A 20,221-nucleotide genomic window follows, 5' to 3' on the forward strand; every position below is an offset into this window, starting at 1 on the left:
GGGTAGTATTAGGAGTAACAGCAATGTTTTTGATCCATCCTCAGTTTTCTCCTTTCACATCCATTAAACTCTAACTGTTTTAAAGTTACCATTGGCCTCATGATGAAATCCCTGACCGGTTTCCTTGCTCTCTGGCAACTAGGTTAGGAAAGACGCCTGTATCTTTGTAGTGACTGGGTGCATTGATACACCATACAAAGCGTAATTAATAACTTCATCATGCTCAAAGGGATATTCAATGTCTGCTTTTATTTATTTATTTTTTCATCTACCAATAGGTGTGAGGTATTGGAAAACCTCCCTGGTCTTTACGGTAGAATGTGTGTTTGAAATTCACTGCTCGACTGAGGGACCTTACAGATAATTGTATGTGTGGGGTACAGAGATGTGCGGGGTACAGAAATCATGTTCAACACTATTACTGCACACAGAGTGACTACATGCAACTTGTTACGCACATTTTTACTGCTGAACGGCTTGACATAACAACAGGGTTGAATACTTACTGACTCAAGATCTTCCAGCTTTTCATTTTGTAATAAAAAATAAAAAAAACATAATTCCACTCTGACATTATGAGGTATTGTGTGTAGGAAAAAAATAAATATAAAATGTATCAATTTTTAATTCAGGCTGTAAATAATTGTGGAAAAAGTCATGGGGTGTTAATACTTTCTCAAGGCACTGTATGTACAAAATGGAGCATGGCGATTGGCTACGGGGGCGATCTCACCTCCGGTCTTGACCTCCTTGGCCTCGGCGCCACAGTCTCCTGACCAGCCGGACCACATCCAGCCCAACCAGCCCTGAGATTCCTCCTCCTCCACCTTCACCCCCGGACGGAAGATACGCAGCCCCGCTTTGCTTGCCTGGAAAGACCGACCAGCGCCAGTCACAGTTTATACATAACACTTCAGCCTCAACCACTAGCTAGAACCACTTAGTTCCACTGTGACCACGTGTTGCACTGGTGGTTACGCTACAGCAGTGTGACTGAGCAGGGTCATTTCAGTCACGCTTTTCTGACATTTTGAACAAATTAGTTAGTAGACAGACAAAACTGAGTACAGTACATACAGAGAAGACGGATAGTTCATTAGGGATAATTCAACAGATTGCTCAATCCGTACCTCCATCTCAGCTTGCTGCCTGGCCAGAGTGATGTTAAAAATATCCAGAGTCCGCTCAGGCTCCTGGGCACACGGCAAGAAAGACGGATCGTCTAGTCCATTAAAACAGTTCCCTGACCATTATGGGAATCCATCAATTACTTAAAAGGGTAGACTCAGCAAAATGACGTTGCCACGAGCAGCACCGCAGATACTGAGATGAGCAAGATGCAAGATTTCGCTCTCACACAGTCACACACACAGTATCTGTGTGCACAGGTTCGCTTCACACTGTTACAGCTTGGTAGCTAGGGGACCAAAACAGTGGAGAAGAGCGTTAGTTGTTGAGGAAATTGACCACTATGCGGTGTACTTTCTGCATCTACGTCATGTCGCTGAGCATACCTTTAATGTCCATCATCAATCAATGCAGCAGAGTAGACTGGGAATGCAACTCAGAGCATGAGGACTAGGCCCTTCTCAATCTCCACCAGACCTGGGTTCAAATAGCATTTTGTTTCCTTTCAAATAGTTTGAACACTTGATTGAGCCTGGCTGGTGTGCCAGATGGGCAGGGTTTGCACTTTGAGGACTATGCCATTGGTCCTATTACAGACAGGCAGGCTCAATCAAGCACTGCTCAAGTTTTGAATAGAAAACAAATACTATTTGAACTCAGGTCTGGGTTGCACTCATTAGGGAATGCAACAGAAAACTTTTCAGAACTGAAAATGTTAATGAGTGTTTCTTAATGCCCAGGTAGTCTCTCCCTGTTTCAGTTCATTGTCTTCCATTTGGTACCTAATGAACATCGCCCTGATCTCTACACACCTCCAGTTCCCTGAGCTGCTTCTCAGTGGGCTTCTTGCTGGTGATCTTGGCCTTGTAGAGCTCTCTGTACTGCTTGACTGTCTGCCGGTGGCAGCGGATGTGCTGCCACGACCACATGTGCAGCCGCGGCTTCACGTCCACCTCCATGATGCCTGTGATCACATACTGCCACCTAGATGACATACACAAGCAGTGACAGTCACAACAGAACCAGCACGTGTACATCACGATAGCTCAAATCGATTGAAGGAAATGTATCTTATACTGGATGGCATGAAACAATACAATCAATCAAATGCATTCACTCATTCACCGTCTAAACAGCAACAATAACCAACATTTTTGTCGGTGTGACATTTTTTTAGTAGAGGAAAGAATTGTAAGTAAAAGAAAAAGTGTGAGAGCTGACCATAGATAGGCGTTGGTGTGCACGTGGACTTGCGGCCGGTATTTCCTGTAGGGCAGGTTGCGTGACATCATATCCACTGATCCCAGGAGCTCCAGAATGCTGATGTACTGGAGAGAAGGAAGGGGTGAGAGTTCAGGGGTCATCGAGAAGCACAGAGGCGGAAAACAATAAAACAGTGACTTTAAAAATGTGTCGAAATTCTAACTCTGGGCAACGCTCATAATGCAAGAGCGCACAGATCTTTGGGAAAAAACAACTAACATTTCAAATAGACGGGATGGTATATAATCCAACGCGAGTTCCGATTGTGTAAATGGCATGCATCAGTTTACTTTACTGTGGTTAAATAATAGTCATCCTCCTTACTATGCACATTGTTGAAGAAATGTTCCAAATTAAATCTGGCTGCAGACTTAAATGATTTTTATGGTACTTTCCTGTTCTCTTTTGCTCGATTAAAATGTTTAATCTTTCTCATATCTCCCTCCATCACCTGTGGTCTGTTGAGCTCCACGGCCACCTCTCTTAGGTTGACCACCAGGTCCACCTTGGGAGAGGAGAAGTCCACATCTGACCGGGGGTTCATGCGCAACTTCGCATCGGCCGTTATCGGACGAAAAACTGCCAGCAATGAACAGGGAAATAAGGTTATTAATATGGTACAGAATTAGTCAACAATTCCGCCATGGGCCATTGTAATGAGAAGATTCAATTACGATAAAAACTCCAATGACTATATTGACTGAGATTTTATTCTCTGTATCATGTGATGTGACAACATGACTATCAAGACTCTGATCCAGACGTGAATGATGTCACACCCTTATATTGACTGGGTGACACTCACTGAAATCGTGGTTCATGGGAGTGGAACCCCCCGGGATGCTGTCCTGGAGGCATCTCTGTGGAAATGTGACAGACAGGAAGAGATGCCTCGTTAGACGTCATTGATAGACATAATCACTCTCACTTAAGGGACCCGCCGCTCCGCGACGGCACTGAATGATGGCACTGTGACTCACCAGGGCCTCATCTGGCATGTGATTGGAGTACAGCATCGAGTTCACATTCCAGTAAGCAAAGAGATTGTCCAACTGGACAAGCTGAGGAGAGGAAAAAGCAGAACAGAAAACAGCTTAGAATGCTGTAGACAGTAGAACAGTGTCATAATTGAACAGTGTCATAAAACTCGTACAGTATATCAATTGCTGTGGACTGACTACCTTGAAAAACAGCTTGGCTTTCTCATCCAGGAGACAAGGCATCCAATTCTCATCTGCTGTCTGTGGGGGTCACAGTTATGGGGTTGAGACGTGACGTGGTATGGATTCAGGGTCAGACCAGAAACAGATCATAAACCTGACCACAACAAAGATATCATATCCCACATCCAGACCTTAACTAAATTGAACCACTGCAATATCATCTCCAATCTCCAATGAATGACCGATTTCACGAGGTAGGGGCCTCACGCATTACCTGAAGGCTGAGGTTCTGCAGTGACACTCCAAATGAAAAGGGGCAATTGGGGTTGGTGACCTGAGAGAGTGAGAGAAGCGTAGAGTAATGAAATAATACACTCATTTAAAAAGATGTAATACAACTGTAGCACACTGGGTCAAATACACACATCATCCTCATAGCGGACGTGGATGTTGGAGATCTTCACTTGAAGGTTCTTGATCACCTGCGTCACAAGTTTCTCCACAAAGGTGTCCTGCTTCTCAAGTGCGGGGTTTTCTGTGGCACCAAATAACACATAACATTGTACATGCATTCAGGTCACAGTCCTGAGTCTGTTTTAGCCCGATGCCAGCCCTGCAACTCAATGACATTATACCATCTATTTAAGAGCGGTTTGAAGATGGAATGAAAGCGTGACTCACAGACAGACACATGAACTCTGACCTTGCTCTGCTGCTTTCTGTTTGGTCTCTTCGATCCTCTGCAGCTCCCTCTGACGAGCCTCCTGGAGCTGTTTCTCCTCCTTCTCTGCATCATACTTTATACCTGAAACACGCAAACATTAAGAAAAAGAACACACACACACACACTACAGCTAGGTTTCTTACTGGCTGTGGGCACGATGAGTAGGTAGACTCCATCCAGTGTGGCTTCCACTGACTGGGTGTACAGATTCTTCCATGGAATCTTCAACTCCAAGCGTCCTGACAGATCCACACACACACACACACACACAGTTAATAGGAAAAAGGTTGAAGAGTGAGAAAGATAGAGAGGAATTATAATAGTGAATGTATGGTAATGGGAGGTGTTGGGTTGAGAGTCAGACAAATCTTACCTATATGCCCTGCTCTTACTTTAAAAGGAATGTCAAGTTGACTCTGAAACAAGAACAAAAATATGCAGCACAATACAATGTGAATCTACCTACATAATTTGCATTTAACCACTGATACGTTTAGTAGTAGGCCTAGCCATTCATGTCAAACATACCAAGGCATTTTCCTTTATTTCAAGATTTCTGAGCACTGCATCACCTAGAAAAAAAGAAAAAAAATATTTGTTTAAATGGCGACTGCACTTCCTGATTTGGCCTCGTTTTGAAGATTACTCGCTAATGCTAGCGGCTATGACTGAAGCCTAACGAGAGTTGTCTAATTCTTGGGGGGGTGTGGTTTGATGTAGGTGTGTTATGTTTGCATATCATACCCTGGCAGGTACTGTTGTTTGCCCCTCCTGAGTCACCGTAGCAACAACAGCCACTTCCTCAAAAAATTAGCTTCCTTAAAATTGTCAAGATAAATCGAGAAACATGTCATTCACCAACGTTTTTGCCGAGGAGGTCGTAGTCGCGCAATTTTACATCTAGCTAAGTTACTTGGGACAGTATTTCTCAAGTTAAAACATTTCCATGAAAAACTGCATACAGTCTATTGAGTCGGGAAAGTCTGGCTGTGCGCTCAGGACTGAATTCTTAGAATAATAACATATCTACAACTTAATTATCTGCAAGCTGTCAATCTATCGTAAATAAAGCACAAGCTACACGATTATCAGTGCCCCAAACCACTTGCTAGCTAGGTAAATTCCAACTCTGTGTTTGTCAATGGAGCTAGCAGGTAGTAGCTAGCAGGCACATTGAGCAGTCAGGCCACAGCTTATCAAGTCACTGGCCATGTGTGTACTTCAGTGTTGTTTTGTACAACTTTCTCACTATTACCAGAGTGCGTATCTGTCTGGCAGTGTTTCATAGGGAATCATGTTACAAAACAGGTCGCGAATGTGTTTTGGAAAATTAAAAAGTTGCAGTTGGGACAACTTGTCAATGATCGTCTCAATTCAAAAAAGTGGCAGACTCAAGTGATTGACACTATCAAACACATAAGTAGCCACTCAAAGGGCTAAGGCCAAGGGTTATTTTAACATAGGCGACTTGTCTTATGTAAACAAGTCTGAGGCGCTGCATAATGGTCATTTCGCCACACTCGCATTAACATCTGCTAACCATGTGTATGTGACAAATAAAATTTGATTTGAGATCTGTCTCACTGTCTGGAGGTTCTGACTTATGATTGGCTAGAGCTCACACAGCTGATAAGCAGCTGTGCTGATTGCACTCTCTCTTTTGTTAGTGTGCGCCATCGTAATCCATACCCAAACCTCCAGTAACTCAGTTTTGGACGTGACTGACTGACCAAAATGATCCTATTTACACTTTGCAGTCAATTTTGACACTATAATGAATGTTTGACTTATACTAATGCCACATTGGCTGCTTAAAACCAGATAAGTTTATTCTAAGAGGCAGTTGACCTTCAAAATGACTCAATAAGCACTGATACATGAATATACACAGTGTACAAAACATTATGAACACCTGCTCTTTCCATGACAGGTAAAAGCTATGATCCCTTATTGATGTCACTTGTTAAATCCACTTCAAATCAGTGTACATGAATGGGAGGAGACCGGTTATAGAAGGATTGTTAAGCCTTAAGACAATTGAGACATGGATTGTGCATGTGTGTCATTCAGAGGGTGAACGGGAAAGAAAAGATTTAAGTGCCGCTGAACATGATATGGTAGTAGGTGCCAGGCACACCGGTTTGTGTGAAGAAGCGCTACGCTGTTTAAAAATAAATAAAAAATGTAAAATGCTCAACAGTTTCATGTGTGTATCAAGAATGGTCCACTACCCAATGAACATCCTGCCAACTTGACACAACTGTGGGAAGCATTGGAATCAACATGGGCCAGCATCCCTGTGGAACGCTTTCGACACCTTGTCGAGTCCATGCTCCGTGCAACTCAATATTAGGAAGGTGTTTAATGTTTTGTACACTCAGCGTACTTCACTAATAAAATGCATAGTAACCTGATGTTGGAAACATATGGCCTAGCCTAAGCTGACAAATAACTTAGCCTAATTCCACTGTACATTTTCCATTAAAAGCAAATATTAGCCAGCTGTGCAGTATGTTCTCATGTGCCCAGATCGTCTTCACAGAGGCCGCATCTCAGTAGACAATTTTGTGCTTCGTCTGTTGGCAAGGGACCTTCAATACATTTTCTCCAAGTATCATATCTTTCTAAAATGAAATATGCCTAGATACTGCTATGGCCAATGGTCACCAACCGGTCATCGTGATTTATTATTGCCACTTTAATAAATGTTTACATATCTTTCATTACTCATCTCATATGTATATACTGTATTTTATACTATCAGGCCTATGCCGCTCATCCATATATTCTTATTCCATCCCTTATATTTGTGTGTATTAGGTAGGTGTTGTGGAATTGTTAGATTACTTGTTAGATATTACTGCGGTCAGGACTTGAAGCACAAGAATTTCGCTACCCTCGCATTAACATCTGCTAACCATGTGACAAATAACATTTGATTGTTGCTCCGAGACATTTACCCTTCACAATTACAGCACTTACAGTTGACTGGGGCAGCTCTAGCAGGGCAAAAATTTGACCAACTGACTTGTTGGTAAGGTGGTATCCTATGACGGTTCCACGTTGAAAGTCACTGAGCTCTTCAGTAAGGCCATTCTACTGCCAACGTATATGTCTATGTAGATTGCATAGTTGTGTGCTCGATTTTATACACCTGTCAAAGGGTGTGGCTAAAATAGCCGAATCCACTCATTTTAAGGGGTGTCCACATACTTTTGTGTAAACAGTGTAGCTATCTAACTAACTTAGGTTAGCTGGCAGATTCCAGCTAACGTTAGCCAATTTAGCTAGCTAGCTGGCGTAACAGCTAGCTAGCAAACTAATATACTGTAGCTAGCCAGTTGACTACAAAACCTTGCTAACAAATAAGTAAGTACTGTAGTAGCTAGTAAACCTGCCATCAGCAAACAAGCACAGCAGCATTGTCTAATGCTAACATCTAAGACAACAATCATGACAGTGACAGCTGCAGGTTTCTGAACTGACGTTTAGCTAACTAGCTAGGGTGGCTAGCAAGGAAGCTAACCGTAACACATAATCGTTACCTCCCCAAATCCCGAGCTTGAGTTGTGAGCTGTCAAGGTTTACAACGTAATCCCCTAAAAACCTGTTTAGGACATCTACCACCACGCTTTCGAAGACCATGTTGCTGTTTCGTTCACCTCTCGGTCACCATGTTTACATTCAGTTTTAACGCTTAACTCGCTCGCCTGTCGCTAATAATGACAGCTGGCTGGTCCTGTTTCTTGAAATATCCAACGACGCTCGGTCACATGGACGGTCTTGACGCCATGTGTTTGCGTCAATAGATTATTCTCTTTGGAGTATCCACAGCAAGGTTCATCTTCCTCTTGCCAAAGAAGATTATCGTTACAGTCCGTGACAGAATAGGAACCATAATTATGGTCCATGATTCACAGGGGGCCCTAATTAGTGGTGAACAGGTAGAAATTTACGATCATGGCTAGAAAGGTTGCAGCTTTCGTAAAATTAACGTCACGCCTAGGTCACACCTACAGTATTTTGTGCAAAATGGTTCTCAGGCGGCATCATTTGGACCTGTGTGCATCAACATTTCAACATACACTTTCTGCTACAATTTCTGTCAAGCTGTAGCAGAAGTTGAATGTTGAATTTGTGTTGCACACATCCAGACGATGCTGCATACCTAGCGAGTGTTGTAGGTGGATCGATGAGTCAGAGTTGTCGGTTCGTAGCAGTTTATGAGAATTAACATATCAGGTTAAGATAAGTAAAAATTAAATTAGGGAAAGGTTTAGATCAAATAAAAAACATTTCAACTTTTGAGTTAATTTGACAAAATCTGGATCCATTCTAGCCATGGCCCAAATATGGGTAATTTAAATAGATAGATAGAGGACTCATCCTTACGTCTGTGCCATTATAAGTCTGTGACAGCGTTGTGTGTGATTGATTAAGACTAAAGCGGTGGACTTCAGAGATCAGGTTGCTTTAATGTATCAGAGTTCACTCTCCTGCATCCAAAAGAATAGACAAAACATTTGTAGAGCACAAATGTTCTGCCAAACTTTGCCTCTCTCCAAGTGCATCGATTATTTTAAAATACAAAAGTGAGAACAGCCTCTCCTTATAATGGATCAACACAACGCTCATTTTACATACAGTGAGGGAAAAAATTATTTGATCCTAATCTCAGCTCGTTACCTGTATAAAAGACACTTGGGAGCCAGAAATGTTTCTGATTGAGAAGGGATCAAATACTTATTTCCCTCATTAAAATGCAAATCAATTTATAACATTTTTGACACTAGTTTTTCTGGATTTTTTTGTTATTCTGTCACACCTCACTGTTCAAATAAACCTACCATTAAAACTATAGACGGATCATTTCTTTGTCAGTGGGCAAACATACAAAATCTGCAGGGGATCAAATACTTTTTCCCCTCACTGTAGATAAAACCACATACCTGCATCCAAAAGAAAAGGCAGAACATTTGTAGAGAACAAATATGTTCTGCCAATCGTCGCTTCTCTCTACAACATAGACACACAATACACAATAGCTACAATAACACATACAGTATCTTAGCTAGCTAGTAACCACATGTTGAATTCAGAATGTTAATATCATCCTAACAAGTACAATTACAATAGCATCTTTACAATACCATCCACTTATGAGTAAACTCTAAATATACAACATTATTCATGACTCTGTACTTAAAGGAATCTAACTTTCCTGAACATGACAGAACAAGTGTGCCTAACTCTCCAAGTGCATTAAAATGATTTGAGCACAAGCACACAGGGCAAAAGGTAAGTATGCGCTCCCCTATTTCCCAGGATGCAGGTGTGGCCGATGTGAAATGGCTAGCTAGTTAGCGGTGGTGCGCGCTAATAGTGTTTCAGTCGGTGACGTCACCTGCTCTGAGACCTCGAAGTAGTTGTTCCCCTTGCTCTGCAAGGGCCGCAGCTTTTGTGGCGCGATGGGTAACGATGCTTCGTGAGTGACTGTGGTTGATGTGTGCAGAGGGTCCCTGGTTCGAGCCCAGGTTGGGGCGAGGAGAGGGACGGAAGCTATACTGTTACACAGGCATGCATAATAACAAATCAACATGCTATATTAATATATGAACCTGTTGAAATTCACAAAGTATTTTAACAACTGTTACATATGCACCACACAGAACGCACTGCAACTTCCTCTGCAACTCAATGCTGCAAGGCAAACGCAGCGTTCCATTGGAAATGAATGTACTTCTGGTGAACCACAATGCAATAACGCTGTCGATGTGATCATCGACATTTGCGGGGCTGAGACCAAACACTCTCCAATACATTCTCCACGGGCTGCCAGAATCCCAAAGGTACATTCAACAACTAACCTTGCCCTGGACAATCGTTTCTTAAAGATCCTTACAGGCTTTGGCAATGGCAGCTGGCGTCCAGCGTAGGGCCTCATGAGTTTGGGTCTTAAAGGGAAGCCCTTGTCTCCGACGAAGACGTGGGGAACAGGTCCCAGGTCTTCAGCTCCAGGGAGTGATGCAGGTGGTGGAATTTCCAGGGTGCCATCCTGAAGTGCCTGGCCAAAGGCAGAGTCCCGGAGGGTCCCGCCATCACTTCCCTTCCCGTAAGCACCAACATCGACAAAGTGGAAACAGTAGATGGCATCTACTACAGCCAAGAGTACAACTGAATATGTACTCTTGTAGTTGTAGAATTGCGAACCTGAGCACGGTGGAGCCTGGATTACTACATGTTTCCCGTCAATGGAGCCAAGACAGTTGGGGAAATTCCACCTCTCCAGGAACTCGGCAGCGATGGCCCTCCAGTCTTCCTCCTTGGGGACAGGCATGTATTCACCAACCAGACAGTTCCAAATGGCTTGTGCCACAGAGGGGACAATGCCTACCACCGTGGACCGTCCAACTCGGAAGCTGAATCCAATGATCCTGTAGGAGTCCCCTGTCGCCAAGAATCTAAAATATAATTCAAAAGAATTATCAATATTGTGTGTAACTTGAATTCCACCCACATATTCTATCTACTCATATAGCTACCTCATTACTGTTTATTATGCTCTACTAATTAGATTGTAATACTCATCAACCATCATTAACAATGCCTTGAAACAGTACAATTCAGTCTACGACTATATCAATAAACTGTAGCCCAGGCCAACTCTACTCTTAGAAAGAATGGTACAATCTACTTAAAAGGGTTCTCCGGCTGTCCCCATAGGAGATCCCTTTTTGGTTCCAGGTAGTACCCCTTTTGGTTCCAAGTAGAACCCTATTGGGTTCCATGTATAACATTTTCCCCAAAGGGTTATACCTGGAACCAAAAATGGTTATCCTATGGGGAAAGCAGAAGGACACTTTTGGAACCTTTTTCTCTAAGAGTATATGTGAGTCCAATAAGAATGTAATGAATGACTGTAACTGTCTTGAACAACAATGCGTCCTGGAGAAGACTAGCCTACCTTCATCAGGGCAGAAGGCACCTCAACTTTCTTTTCATTTGGTGACATTGTATAATTAAAAAAGGATTATAAACCAACTTTGGGAAAGTTATAATCCTAATGAACATTCTGTAAAAGTACATCTGATATCAAATAGGAACTATTAACTAGAGAGCCCTTTAGCTAGCTAGGTTGCACATAAAAACAATGTATCAATCAATTATGGTATCAAAAGCTTTAAAAATGTACTAGAATGTAGTTTACCGGAGACAAATCGCCAGGAGTTCAACTGGGCTGATGGACTCCGGGTAGTTGGTATCCATCCGGGCGATCCTGGCTCCAATCATCTGGAGCAGGTGATCGAACTGGCTTCGGTCCAGACGAAAGTAACTTCGGAATTCCTCTCCAAACATTCGTAGCTCTTGAATGAGACGGTGGAACTCCCCTGCCTGCTTTCGGGACTTTAATCGTCTCTGGAACCACACAGACCTGCGCTTTCGGCGGGGCTGGTCACGGCTCAACAGCGCGATCAAGACAACTTTCTACAACGTTGGTCTCATTGTTGAAAGAGCCTACTCTGCTATCTTGACTATGTATTATTGCATTTCGCTCCAAAACTGCATTTGAGGGAAATTATATTATAGTCTCTCACAATTAATTTGTGGATGTCATCGAATAAATATCCTTGGCAAATAAATGAATAAAAAAATGTAAAGAAATTCTCCAGTCAAACTGTTTTTATTATGTAATCACCTTTTTTTTTTTTACTGGATATGTGTGCAACAAAAATTCAACATTCACATTTTGCTACTTTCTGTCAAGTCTACACATACAATTTGATGCATACGTTCGACCACACAGAACTCACTGCAACTTCCTCTGCAACGCAATGCTGTAAGGCAAACGCAGCGTTCCATTGGAAATGAATGTACTTCTGGAAAATCGAAACACAACATCACAGTCGGTGTGTTCGAAGCGTCGGGCATGAGGCTACAACCAAGGGCCCAGTGTTCCGGCCCAGAGCATGGTTTCGACTTCTCCTACAGGTTTGCTTCGGTACTGCAGTTTAACTGATGCCCGGCCCAGAAAGACAATTTCCTTAGACGGCCACATAGAGAAATCAGACTAGAAAATTCATCGTAAGACTTTTTAGTAATCACCATTGTGCACAAAACATCCATTGAATTACTCAAATAATTGTCGCCGAGGACAATTTTGTTTTTCATCACTCACAACGAAGATATAAAATGTTTCTATTCATCTAATGTCTACCATGTTTTTGGATGACCTGATGATGTCGCTGATGCTCCCGGTGCACATTGAGTGCTACTGCGCATGTGATGTTGGTTCATATAAATCGGATGCAACTCGGACATAGACGGTCCACGAATCGGCATATGCAAATGTGAGTAGATAAGCTTGAAAACAACTGTTGGACATCTTGGATGCAGTCTCCGGTTATTATACCTCAGTGGCTACAACCCATAGGAATCCCGACCCAGTTGAATACTTTGACCACTTTAAAATGGTGGAAACATGGTGGCCACTAGAGGTCTCCACCATTCTCTACTATGGGGTAACTGTATATGTGGAGTGTCTGAAAGTGGGCGTTGCGAAACAAGTGGGAGGAGGGTGTGTCAAGTCGAAACCTAACAGCCAATTGGGGAGATCTTGTTGCAACTCAAGACCGTTTTGCGTGGCTACTTCCTGCTTCCTTGTAGCATTTTAGCTGAACCAGTTAGGCAGGTTAAGATAATTAACATGGCAGGTTAGGAGAATAAACGTAGCAGGTTAGTATAATTATCATGATAGGTTAGGATAACACATTTAGCAGGTCAGGATGATTAACGTGGCAGGTCAGGATAACTAACATAGCAGGTTAGGAGAATTAACGTGGCAGGTTAGGAGAATTAACGTGGTGTCATGCCCTGACCTTAGTTATCGTTGTTTTCTTTATTATTTTGGTTAGGTCAGGGTGTGACGAGGGTGGTATGTGTGTTTTTAACTTGTCTTGGGTTTTTTGTACATCTATGGGGTTTTGGTTTGTCTAGGTATATATAGGTCTATGGTGGCCTGGGTTTTTTGTACATCTATGGGGTTTTGGTTTGTCTAGGTATATATAGGTCTATGGTGGCCTGAATCGGTTCCCAATCTGAGGTAGCTGTTTGTCTTTGTCTCTGATTGGGGATCCTATTTAGGTTGCCATTTTCCATGTTGGTTTTGTTGGTTATTGTCTATGTGTAGTTGCATGTTCGCACTCGTTGGTATGTAGCGTCACGTTTGTTTAGTGGTTTTCCCCTTCATCAAAAGAAGCATGTATGCTTATCACGCTGAGCCTTGGTCTCATCAATATGACTAACGTGGCAGGTTAAGATAATTCATGTGGGCTGAAACTGACAGATTTTTATGGGGATTCTCTTATTATGTTACGGGTGCGTTAATATACCCTTAAAGATTTTTAACTGCCCAACACATATATGCACGCATGTGCTCACACCCGCAGAAATCATTTGTGGAAAATATCCTTTCTATTTGTATTTATTATGGATCCCCATAATGCATAAGCAGCAGCTATTTTTCCTGGGGTCAGGCAAAATTAAGGCAGTTTATACAATTTTAAAACATTACAATACATTCACAGATCTCACAACACACTGTGGGCCTTCTGTTCTGGACTTGGGAACTGAAGAGACCTCTTGTGGCATGTCTTGTGGGGTATGCATGGGTGTCCGAGCTGTGTGCCAGTAGTTTAGACAGACAGCTCCGTGCATTCAACATGTCAATACCTCTCATAAATAAAAGTAGGGATGAAGTCGGTCTCTCCTCCACTTTCAGCCAGGAGAGATTGGTATGCATATTATTAATTTTAGCTCTCTGTGTACATCCAAGGGCCTGCCATGCCAGCCGTGAGCCAATTGCAAAGTCCTTTTTTGTGGAACCTGACCACACAACTGTACAGTAGTCAAGGTGCGACAAAACTAGGGCCTGTAGGACCTGCCTTGTTGTTAGTGTTGTTAAGAAGGCAGAGCATCGCTTTATTATAGACAGACTTCTCCCCATCTTAGCAATTACTGCATCAATATGTTTTGACCATGACAGTTTACAATCTAGTGTTACTCCAAGCAGTTTAGTCATCTCAACTTGCTCAATTTCCATATTATTTATTACAAGATTTAGCTGAGGTTTATGGTTTAGTGAGTGTTTTGTTCCGAATACAATGCTTTTAGTTTTAGAAATATGTTGGCCTAACTTATTGCTTGTCACCCACTCTGAAACTAAATGCATCTCTTTGTTGAGTGTTGCAGTCATTTCAGTTGTGTTGAGTCATCCGCATACATAGAAACTCTGGCTTTACTCAAAGTCAGTGGCATGTCGTTTGTAAAAATTGAAAAAAGCAAGGGGCCTAAACAGCTACCCTGGGGAGTTCCTGATTCTAACTGGATTATATTTGATAGGCTTCCATTAAAGAACACCCTCTGTGTTCTGTTAGACAAGTATGTTTTTTTTAATCCACATTATAGCAGAGGGTGTAAAGCCATAACACATATGTTTTTCCAGCAGCAGACTATGATCAATAATGTCATAAGCTGCACTGAAGTCTAACAAGACAGCCCCCACAATAATTTTTATCGTAAATTTGTTTTTACTATAAAATAATAATAATAAATATTGCCAAGGAATATAAGCAAGTATTGCCTGCTAAATGAAGTAATGTAACCCACAGTCATATGGCATAGCCAAATCAGGGCCTAAAATAAAGACAACTCAGAATATGCTATTCTGGTCTTCCGAAATAGGCTACATTTTCTTCATAATGTTCCTTTAGACCTAATTAATGGATGTATTGGTGTAAGATGTATTAAATTGATTTATTTTACTTTTTAAAATGTAGATGTTTCAAAAGTCTGCATCAGATTGATGGTCAATTAGCGTAATACCGGCAGTTATTTTCATGACAATCACCTGATGACAAAATGTCATGACCTCCACAGCCCTAGGTATAAGCATTAAGCAATATAGCACAAGTGTCAGAATCCAAAGGTGAATCAAGTACCATGTTGCTTATACCTTTCCAGTATGTTAAAATACAGTGGGAGCCAACAGTCTACTTAGGAGGGTTTGAGCGCACAGAGTAAACCTCAGAATAAAAATATGGAGAAAATATACATTTAATTTACAGTGCAGCCCAATGAAAACAGTGCAAAAGTGATAGTCCAACATGGACACAGGGCAACATACCTAGATAGCCTAAAACATACAAGAGAGACAACACACGTTGTTTCACAACCAGTTATCCGCAACAATTGAGGAAGCCATAAAGGCTACCTGAACTTGACACTCCCAAAACGGGCTAAACCATTCACGATTAATCAAACGGGTAGGTTTTTACATGGCCTGTCAAAATGTGCATATCACACAAAACCCTATAAGACATTAATGAGAACTGCAGTCACTGACTGTATCAGACATAAAAATACCCAAAATGAAATAAACCAATGCAAGAGAGTACCAGAGAATGAGTCATAATGCCCATAAATGGAAATGGTTCCAATAGTTTTTCCACTATAAATTTTTTCCATAGTGGGTTTTAGAGCACTTAAAATAAGGGCAAGAAATACAATTTAAAATAAGGACAAATGACTTATCAATACATTCGCCTTGTATTTACCCCCAACAAATTAAATGCTAACTAGCTGCTAAGGAAGATAAATTATTTTAAAGATGCTATTGGACCAACAACAGATCTGTCTAATTAATCTATATTGGCCAAATAATGATGATCCACACTTTTGTTATATATATATATAATAATCTATTGAGCTCACAAGCAACAAAATAATCTATTATTATGGTGGGAGATTATAATACGGCTTTAAGTACCTCAATGGATCGTAAAGGAAATCACTCTACAAACTATCACCCTCAAGCACTTAAGGAGACCACAAAGATCATGGATACATTATAACTAGTGGGTATATGGAAGTTGAAAAACCCTGACCTAGTGAGATATACATGGAGGAGGCTAAATCAAGCTAGCCATCTTGATGACTTCCTAGTCTTGTTCTTGCTGGCATCAAAAGGTTAAAATAAGTATTAACAGGAGACCGAATGTGATCGGACCACCATCTAATTGGCCTCCATGTAACTCTCCCAGAATGTTCACGTGGACAGGGATATTGGACATTTAATCAAAGCATATTGGATGACAAGTTGTTCTTACCTAAGATAAAATAATTAATAATTGACTCTTTTTATTTTTTACAACATAGGTACAGCAGATCCCCTTATTGTATGGGACACCTCAAAATGTACTTTTAGAGGCTATTCAATACAATACTCATCATTAAAACCAAAGCAGTTTAGGACAAGAGATTAGACAAATAAAGCAAATAGAGGAAGTAACAGTGCAGGAAGATGGTAATGGAAACTGTACTATAGAGGCACAAAATAGATTTAAAATAATTGGAGGTACTTATTTAAGAACTATCAAGTGTAATGTATTGCAAAAAAATAAAGGCGAATTGGATGCAAAATTGTGAAAAATGCACCACATTTTTCGTGAATCTTCAACATAGAAATTCTACCAAAAATAATTTATAGAAACTCATTACAAATGGAGTTATCCATGATTCATCAAATGATATTTTGAATGAGGAAGCTAAATATTTGAAGCATATGTTTTCTTTTCAGTCTCCTCCATTTCCACTGAATGATGTTAACTGTAAGGATTTCATTCCTAATAATAATATTGTAAAAGTAACACATTTACAGAAATACCTGTGTGAAGGCCAACTTAAAGAGGAGGAACTTTTTTATGCAACAAAATCTTTTCAGTCTGGAATTTTTTTTTTTTATTTCACCTTTATTTAACCAGGTAGGCTAGTTGAGAACAAGTTCTCATTTACAACTGCGACCTGGCCAAGAATAAGGCAAAGCAGTTCGACACACACAACAACACAGAGTTACACATGGAATAAACTGTCAGAGTCTATCTAGAAGATAGCGAAGGAGTCAGGCGTAGGACACAGGTAAGAGTAAAAAACACTGTATTTACTCAATCCAAGAACGTAACAAAAAATCCCGTTACAAAACAAGGACAAAACAGGACTCGAACTCCAACACACGAAAGACAATCACTCACAAAACAGAAAGGGAAACCAGAGGGTTAAATAAGGAACATAACTATGAGATGGGAACCAGGTGTGTAAAACAGACAAAACAAAAGGAAAAATGAAACATGGATCGGTGGCAGCTAGAAAGCCGGTGACGTCGACCGCCGAACGCCGCCCGAACAAGGAGAGGGAACAACTTCGGCAGAAGTCGTGACATACACAAACATACAGTCAATAATACAGTAGAAAAAGTCTATATACAGTGTGTGCAAATGAGGTAAGATAACCCCCTTAACCCCCAAGGCAATAAATAGGTCATGGTGGCGAAGTAATTACAATATACCAATTAAACACTGGAGTGATTGATGTGCAGAAGATGAATGTGTAAGTAGAGATATCAAATCAAAGTTTACTTGCCACATGCTCTGAATACAACCTTACAGTGAAATGCTTACTTACAGGCTTTAACCAATAGTGCAAAAAAGGTATTAGGTGAACAATAGGTAGGTAAATAAATAAAACAACAATAAAAAGACAGGCTATATACAGTAGCGAGGCTATAAAAGTAGCGAGGCTACATACAGACACCGGTTAGTCAGGCTGATTGAGGTAGTATGTACATGTAGATATGGTTAAAGTGACTATGCATATACGATAAACAGAGAGTAGCAGCAGCGTAAAAAGAGGGGTTGGAGGTGGGGCACACAATGCAAATAGTCTGGGTAGCCATTTGATTACCTGTTCAGGAGTCTTATGGCTTGGGGGTAAAAACTGTTGAGAAGCCTTTATGTCCTAGACTTGGCACTCCGGTACCGCTTGCCATGTTGTAGTAGAGAGAACAGTCTATGATTGGGGTGGCTGGGGTCTTTGACAATTTTTAGGGCCTTCCTCTGACACCGCCTGGTGTAGAGGTCCTGGATGGCAGGCAGCTTAGCCCCAGTGATGTACTGGGCCGTACGCACTACCCTCTGTAGTGCCTTGCGGTCAGAGGCCGAGCAGTTGCCGTACCAGGCAGTGATGCAACCAGTTAGGATGCTCTTGATGTTGCAGCTGTAGAACCTTTTGAGGATCTCAGGACCCATGCCAAATCTTTTTAGTTTCCTGAGGGGGAATAGGCTTTGTCGTGCCCTCTTCACGTCTGTCTTGGTGTGTTTGGACCATTCTAGTTTGTTGTTGATGTGGACACCAAGGAACTTGAAGCTCTCAACCTGCTCCACTACAGCCCCATCGATGAGAATGGGGGCGTGCTCTCTCCTCCTTTTCCTGTAGTCCACAATAATCTCCTTAGTCTTGGTTATGTTGAGGGATAGGTTGTTATTCTGGCACCACCCGGCCAGGTCTGTGACTTCCTCCCTATAGGCTGTCTCGTCATTGTCGGTGATCAGGCCTACCACTGTTGTGTCGTCTGCAAACTTAATGATGGTGTTGGAGTCGTGCTTGGCCATGCAGTCGTGGGTGAACAGGGAGTATAGGAGGGGACTGAGTGCGCACCCCTGGGGAGCTCCAGTGTTGAGGATCAGCGTGGCAGATGTGTTGCTACCTACCCTCACCACCTGGGGCCGGCCTGTCAGGAAGTCCAGGATCCAGTTTAGTGATGAGCTTTGAGGGTACTATGGTGTTGAACACTGAGCTGTAGTCAATGAATAGCATTCTCACCTAAGTGTTCCTTTTGTCCAGGTGGGAAAGGGCAGTGTGGAGTGCAATAGAGATTGCATCATCTGTGGATCTGGTTGGGTGGTATGCAAATTGGAGTGGGTCTAGGGTTTCTGGGATAATGGTGTTGATGTGAACCATTACCAACCTTTCAAAGCACTTCATGGCTACAGCCATGAGTGCTACGAGTCTGTAGTCATTTAGGAAGGTTGCTTTTGTGTTCTTGGGCACAGGGACTATGGTGGTCTGCTCGAAACATGTTGGTATTACAGACTTAATCAGGGACATGTTGAAAATGTCAGTGAAGACACCTGCCAGTTGGTCAGCACATGCCCAGAGCACACGTCATTGGTAATCCGTCTGGCCCCGCAGGGGTGCAATACAGTATGAGAATGAGAAAGTTGTATGGGATATTTACAGATGGAAAATGTGCAGTGATCTGTGAGCTGCTCTGACAGCTGGTGCTTAAAGCTGGTGAGGGAGATATGAGTCTCCAGCTTCAGTGATTTTTGCAGTTCGTTCCAGTTATTGGCAGCAGAGAACTGGAAGGAAAGGAGGCCAAAGTAGGAATTGGCTTTGTGGGTAACTAGTGAGATATACCTGCTGGAGCGCGTGCTATGGGTGGGTGCTGCTATGGTGACCAGTGAGCTGAGATAAGCTATGTTGACACTGCCATCCATGTTGATCTGAACCTTGCTGTTGGAAAACCAATTCAGTGTACGACTTTCGGCTGTGGCAGATGCACCTCCCCAGACTTTATTCGCTGACTCTGTCTACCGTCGGTTTCGTTAAGCTTCCAGCTCGAACACACTCATTCGCTGTCAATGGAAGGAAAGCGAGAGAAGCAGAGTGGGCGGGGGGACCGTTTAGCGACTCGAGCATGGGCGAGGGAGCTGAACGGGACAGGAGAGTGACCAATCAAAGCTCACCATAGCTTCCAACCCTTACTGGACTGGCTGACAATGGCTGTTAATACCATAGAAATAGATAGAGGACTCATCTTTATATCTCTGCCATTACAGCGTCTGTGATATCATGGGCAGCTCCATTGAGGCTAAAACCCATAGGAATCCCCACCCAGTTAACTATTTTGACTACTTAAAATGGCGGAAGCGTGGTGGAAGCCCTCAATGTCGCCGACCATGCTTAATATGCCTTTTGACCACTAGAGGCCTTTTTCATTCTCTATGGTTGACATGTTGCACTACCTGGCTTGCTTGCTAGCTTGTTAACA

General features: G+C 42.1%; 2 protein-coding genes across 18 annotated transcripts in view; one reads left to right on the forward strand and one right to left on the reverse strand.

The window, feature by feature from the left end:
• Nucleotides 1–8,420, reverse strand: part of LOC110535782 (intermembrane lipid transfer protein VPS13A) — a 59,399-nt gene extending 50,979 nt beyond the window's left edge. For all 17 annotated transcript variants that reach the window (XR_016484509.1, XR_016484510.1, XR_016484512.1 and 14 more), the window contains exons 1-15: nucleotides 7,824–8,420; nucleotides 4,807–4,850; nucleotides 4,652–4,694; nucleotides 4,422–4,517; nucleotides 4,258–4,359; nucleotides 3,980–4,089; nucleotides 3,829–3,888; nucleotides 3,573–3,632; nucleotides 3,372–3,452; nucleotides 3,197–3,251; nucleotides 2,843–2,970; nucleotides 2,350–2,456; nucleotides 1,941–2,112; nucleotides 1,131–1,193; nucleotides 734–869 (exon numbers count right to left, since the gene is read on the reverse strand). Coding sequence is in view for 13 of the 17 variants with exons in the window: in XM_090190306.1 (XP_090046432.1) it covers nucleotides 734–869; nucleotides 1,131–1,193; nucleotides 1,941–2,112; nucleotides 2,350–2,456; nucleotides 2,843–2,970; nucleotides 3,197–3,251; nucleotides 3,372–3,452; nucleotides 3,573–3,632; nucleotides 3,829–3,888; nucleotides 3,980–4,089; nucleotides 4,258–4,359; nucleotides 4,422–4,517; nucleotides 4,652–4,694; nucleotides 4,807–4,850; nucleotides 7,824–7,923 (1,357 nt within the window). In the remaining 4 variants the exon portion in view is untranslated. The remainder of the gene's footprint in view (nucleotides 1–733; nucleotides 870–1,130; nucleotides 1,194–1,940; nucleotides 2,113–2,349; nucleotides 2,457–2,842; nucleotides 2,971–3,196; nucleotides 3,252–3,371; nucleotides 3,453–3,572; nucleotides 3,633–3,828; nucleotides 3,889–3,979; nucleotides 4,090–4,257; nucleotides 4,360–4,421; nucleotides 4,518–4,651; nucleotides 4,695–4,806; nucleotides 4,851–7,823) is intronic.
• A 4,142-nt stretch (nucleotides 8,421–12,562) lies between these two features.
• The window catches only part of LOC110535786 (uncharacterized), a 74,743-nt gene continuing 67,084 nt past the window's right edge, over nucleotides 12,563–20,221 (forward strand). Inside the window, exon 1 of the mRNA XM_036935599.2 lies at nucleotides 12,563–12,626. The gene's annotated coding sequence lies outside the window, so the exon portion shown is untranslated. The remainder of the gene's footprint in view (nucleotides 12,627–20,221) is intronic.

The sequence above is a fragment of the Oncorhynchus mykiss genome, chromosome 11, assembly GCF_057628025.1.
Source record: "Oncorhynchus mykiss isolate SJ-2025 chromosome 11, ASM5762802v1, whole genome shotgun sequence".
Lineage (NCBI taxonomy): Eukaryota > Metazoa > Chordata > Actinopteri > Salmoniformes > Salmonidae > Oncorhynchus > Oncorhynchus mykiss.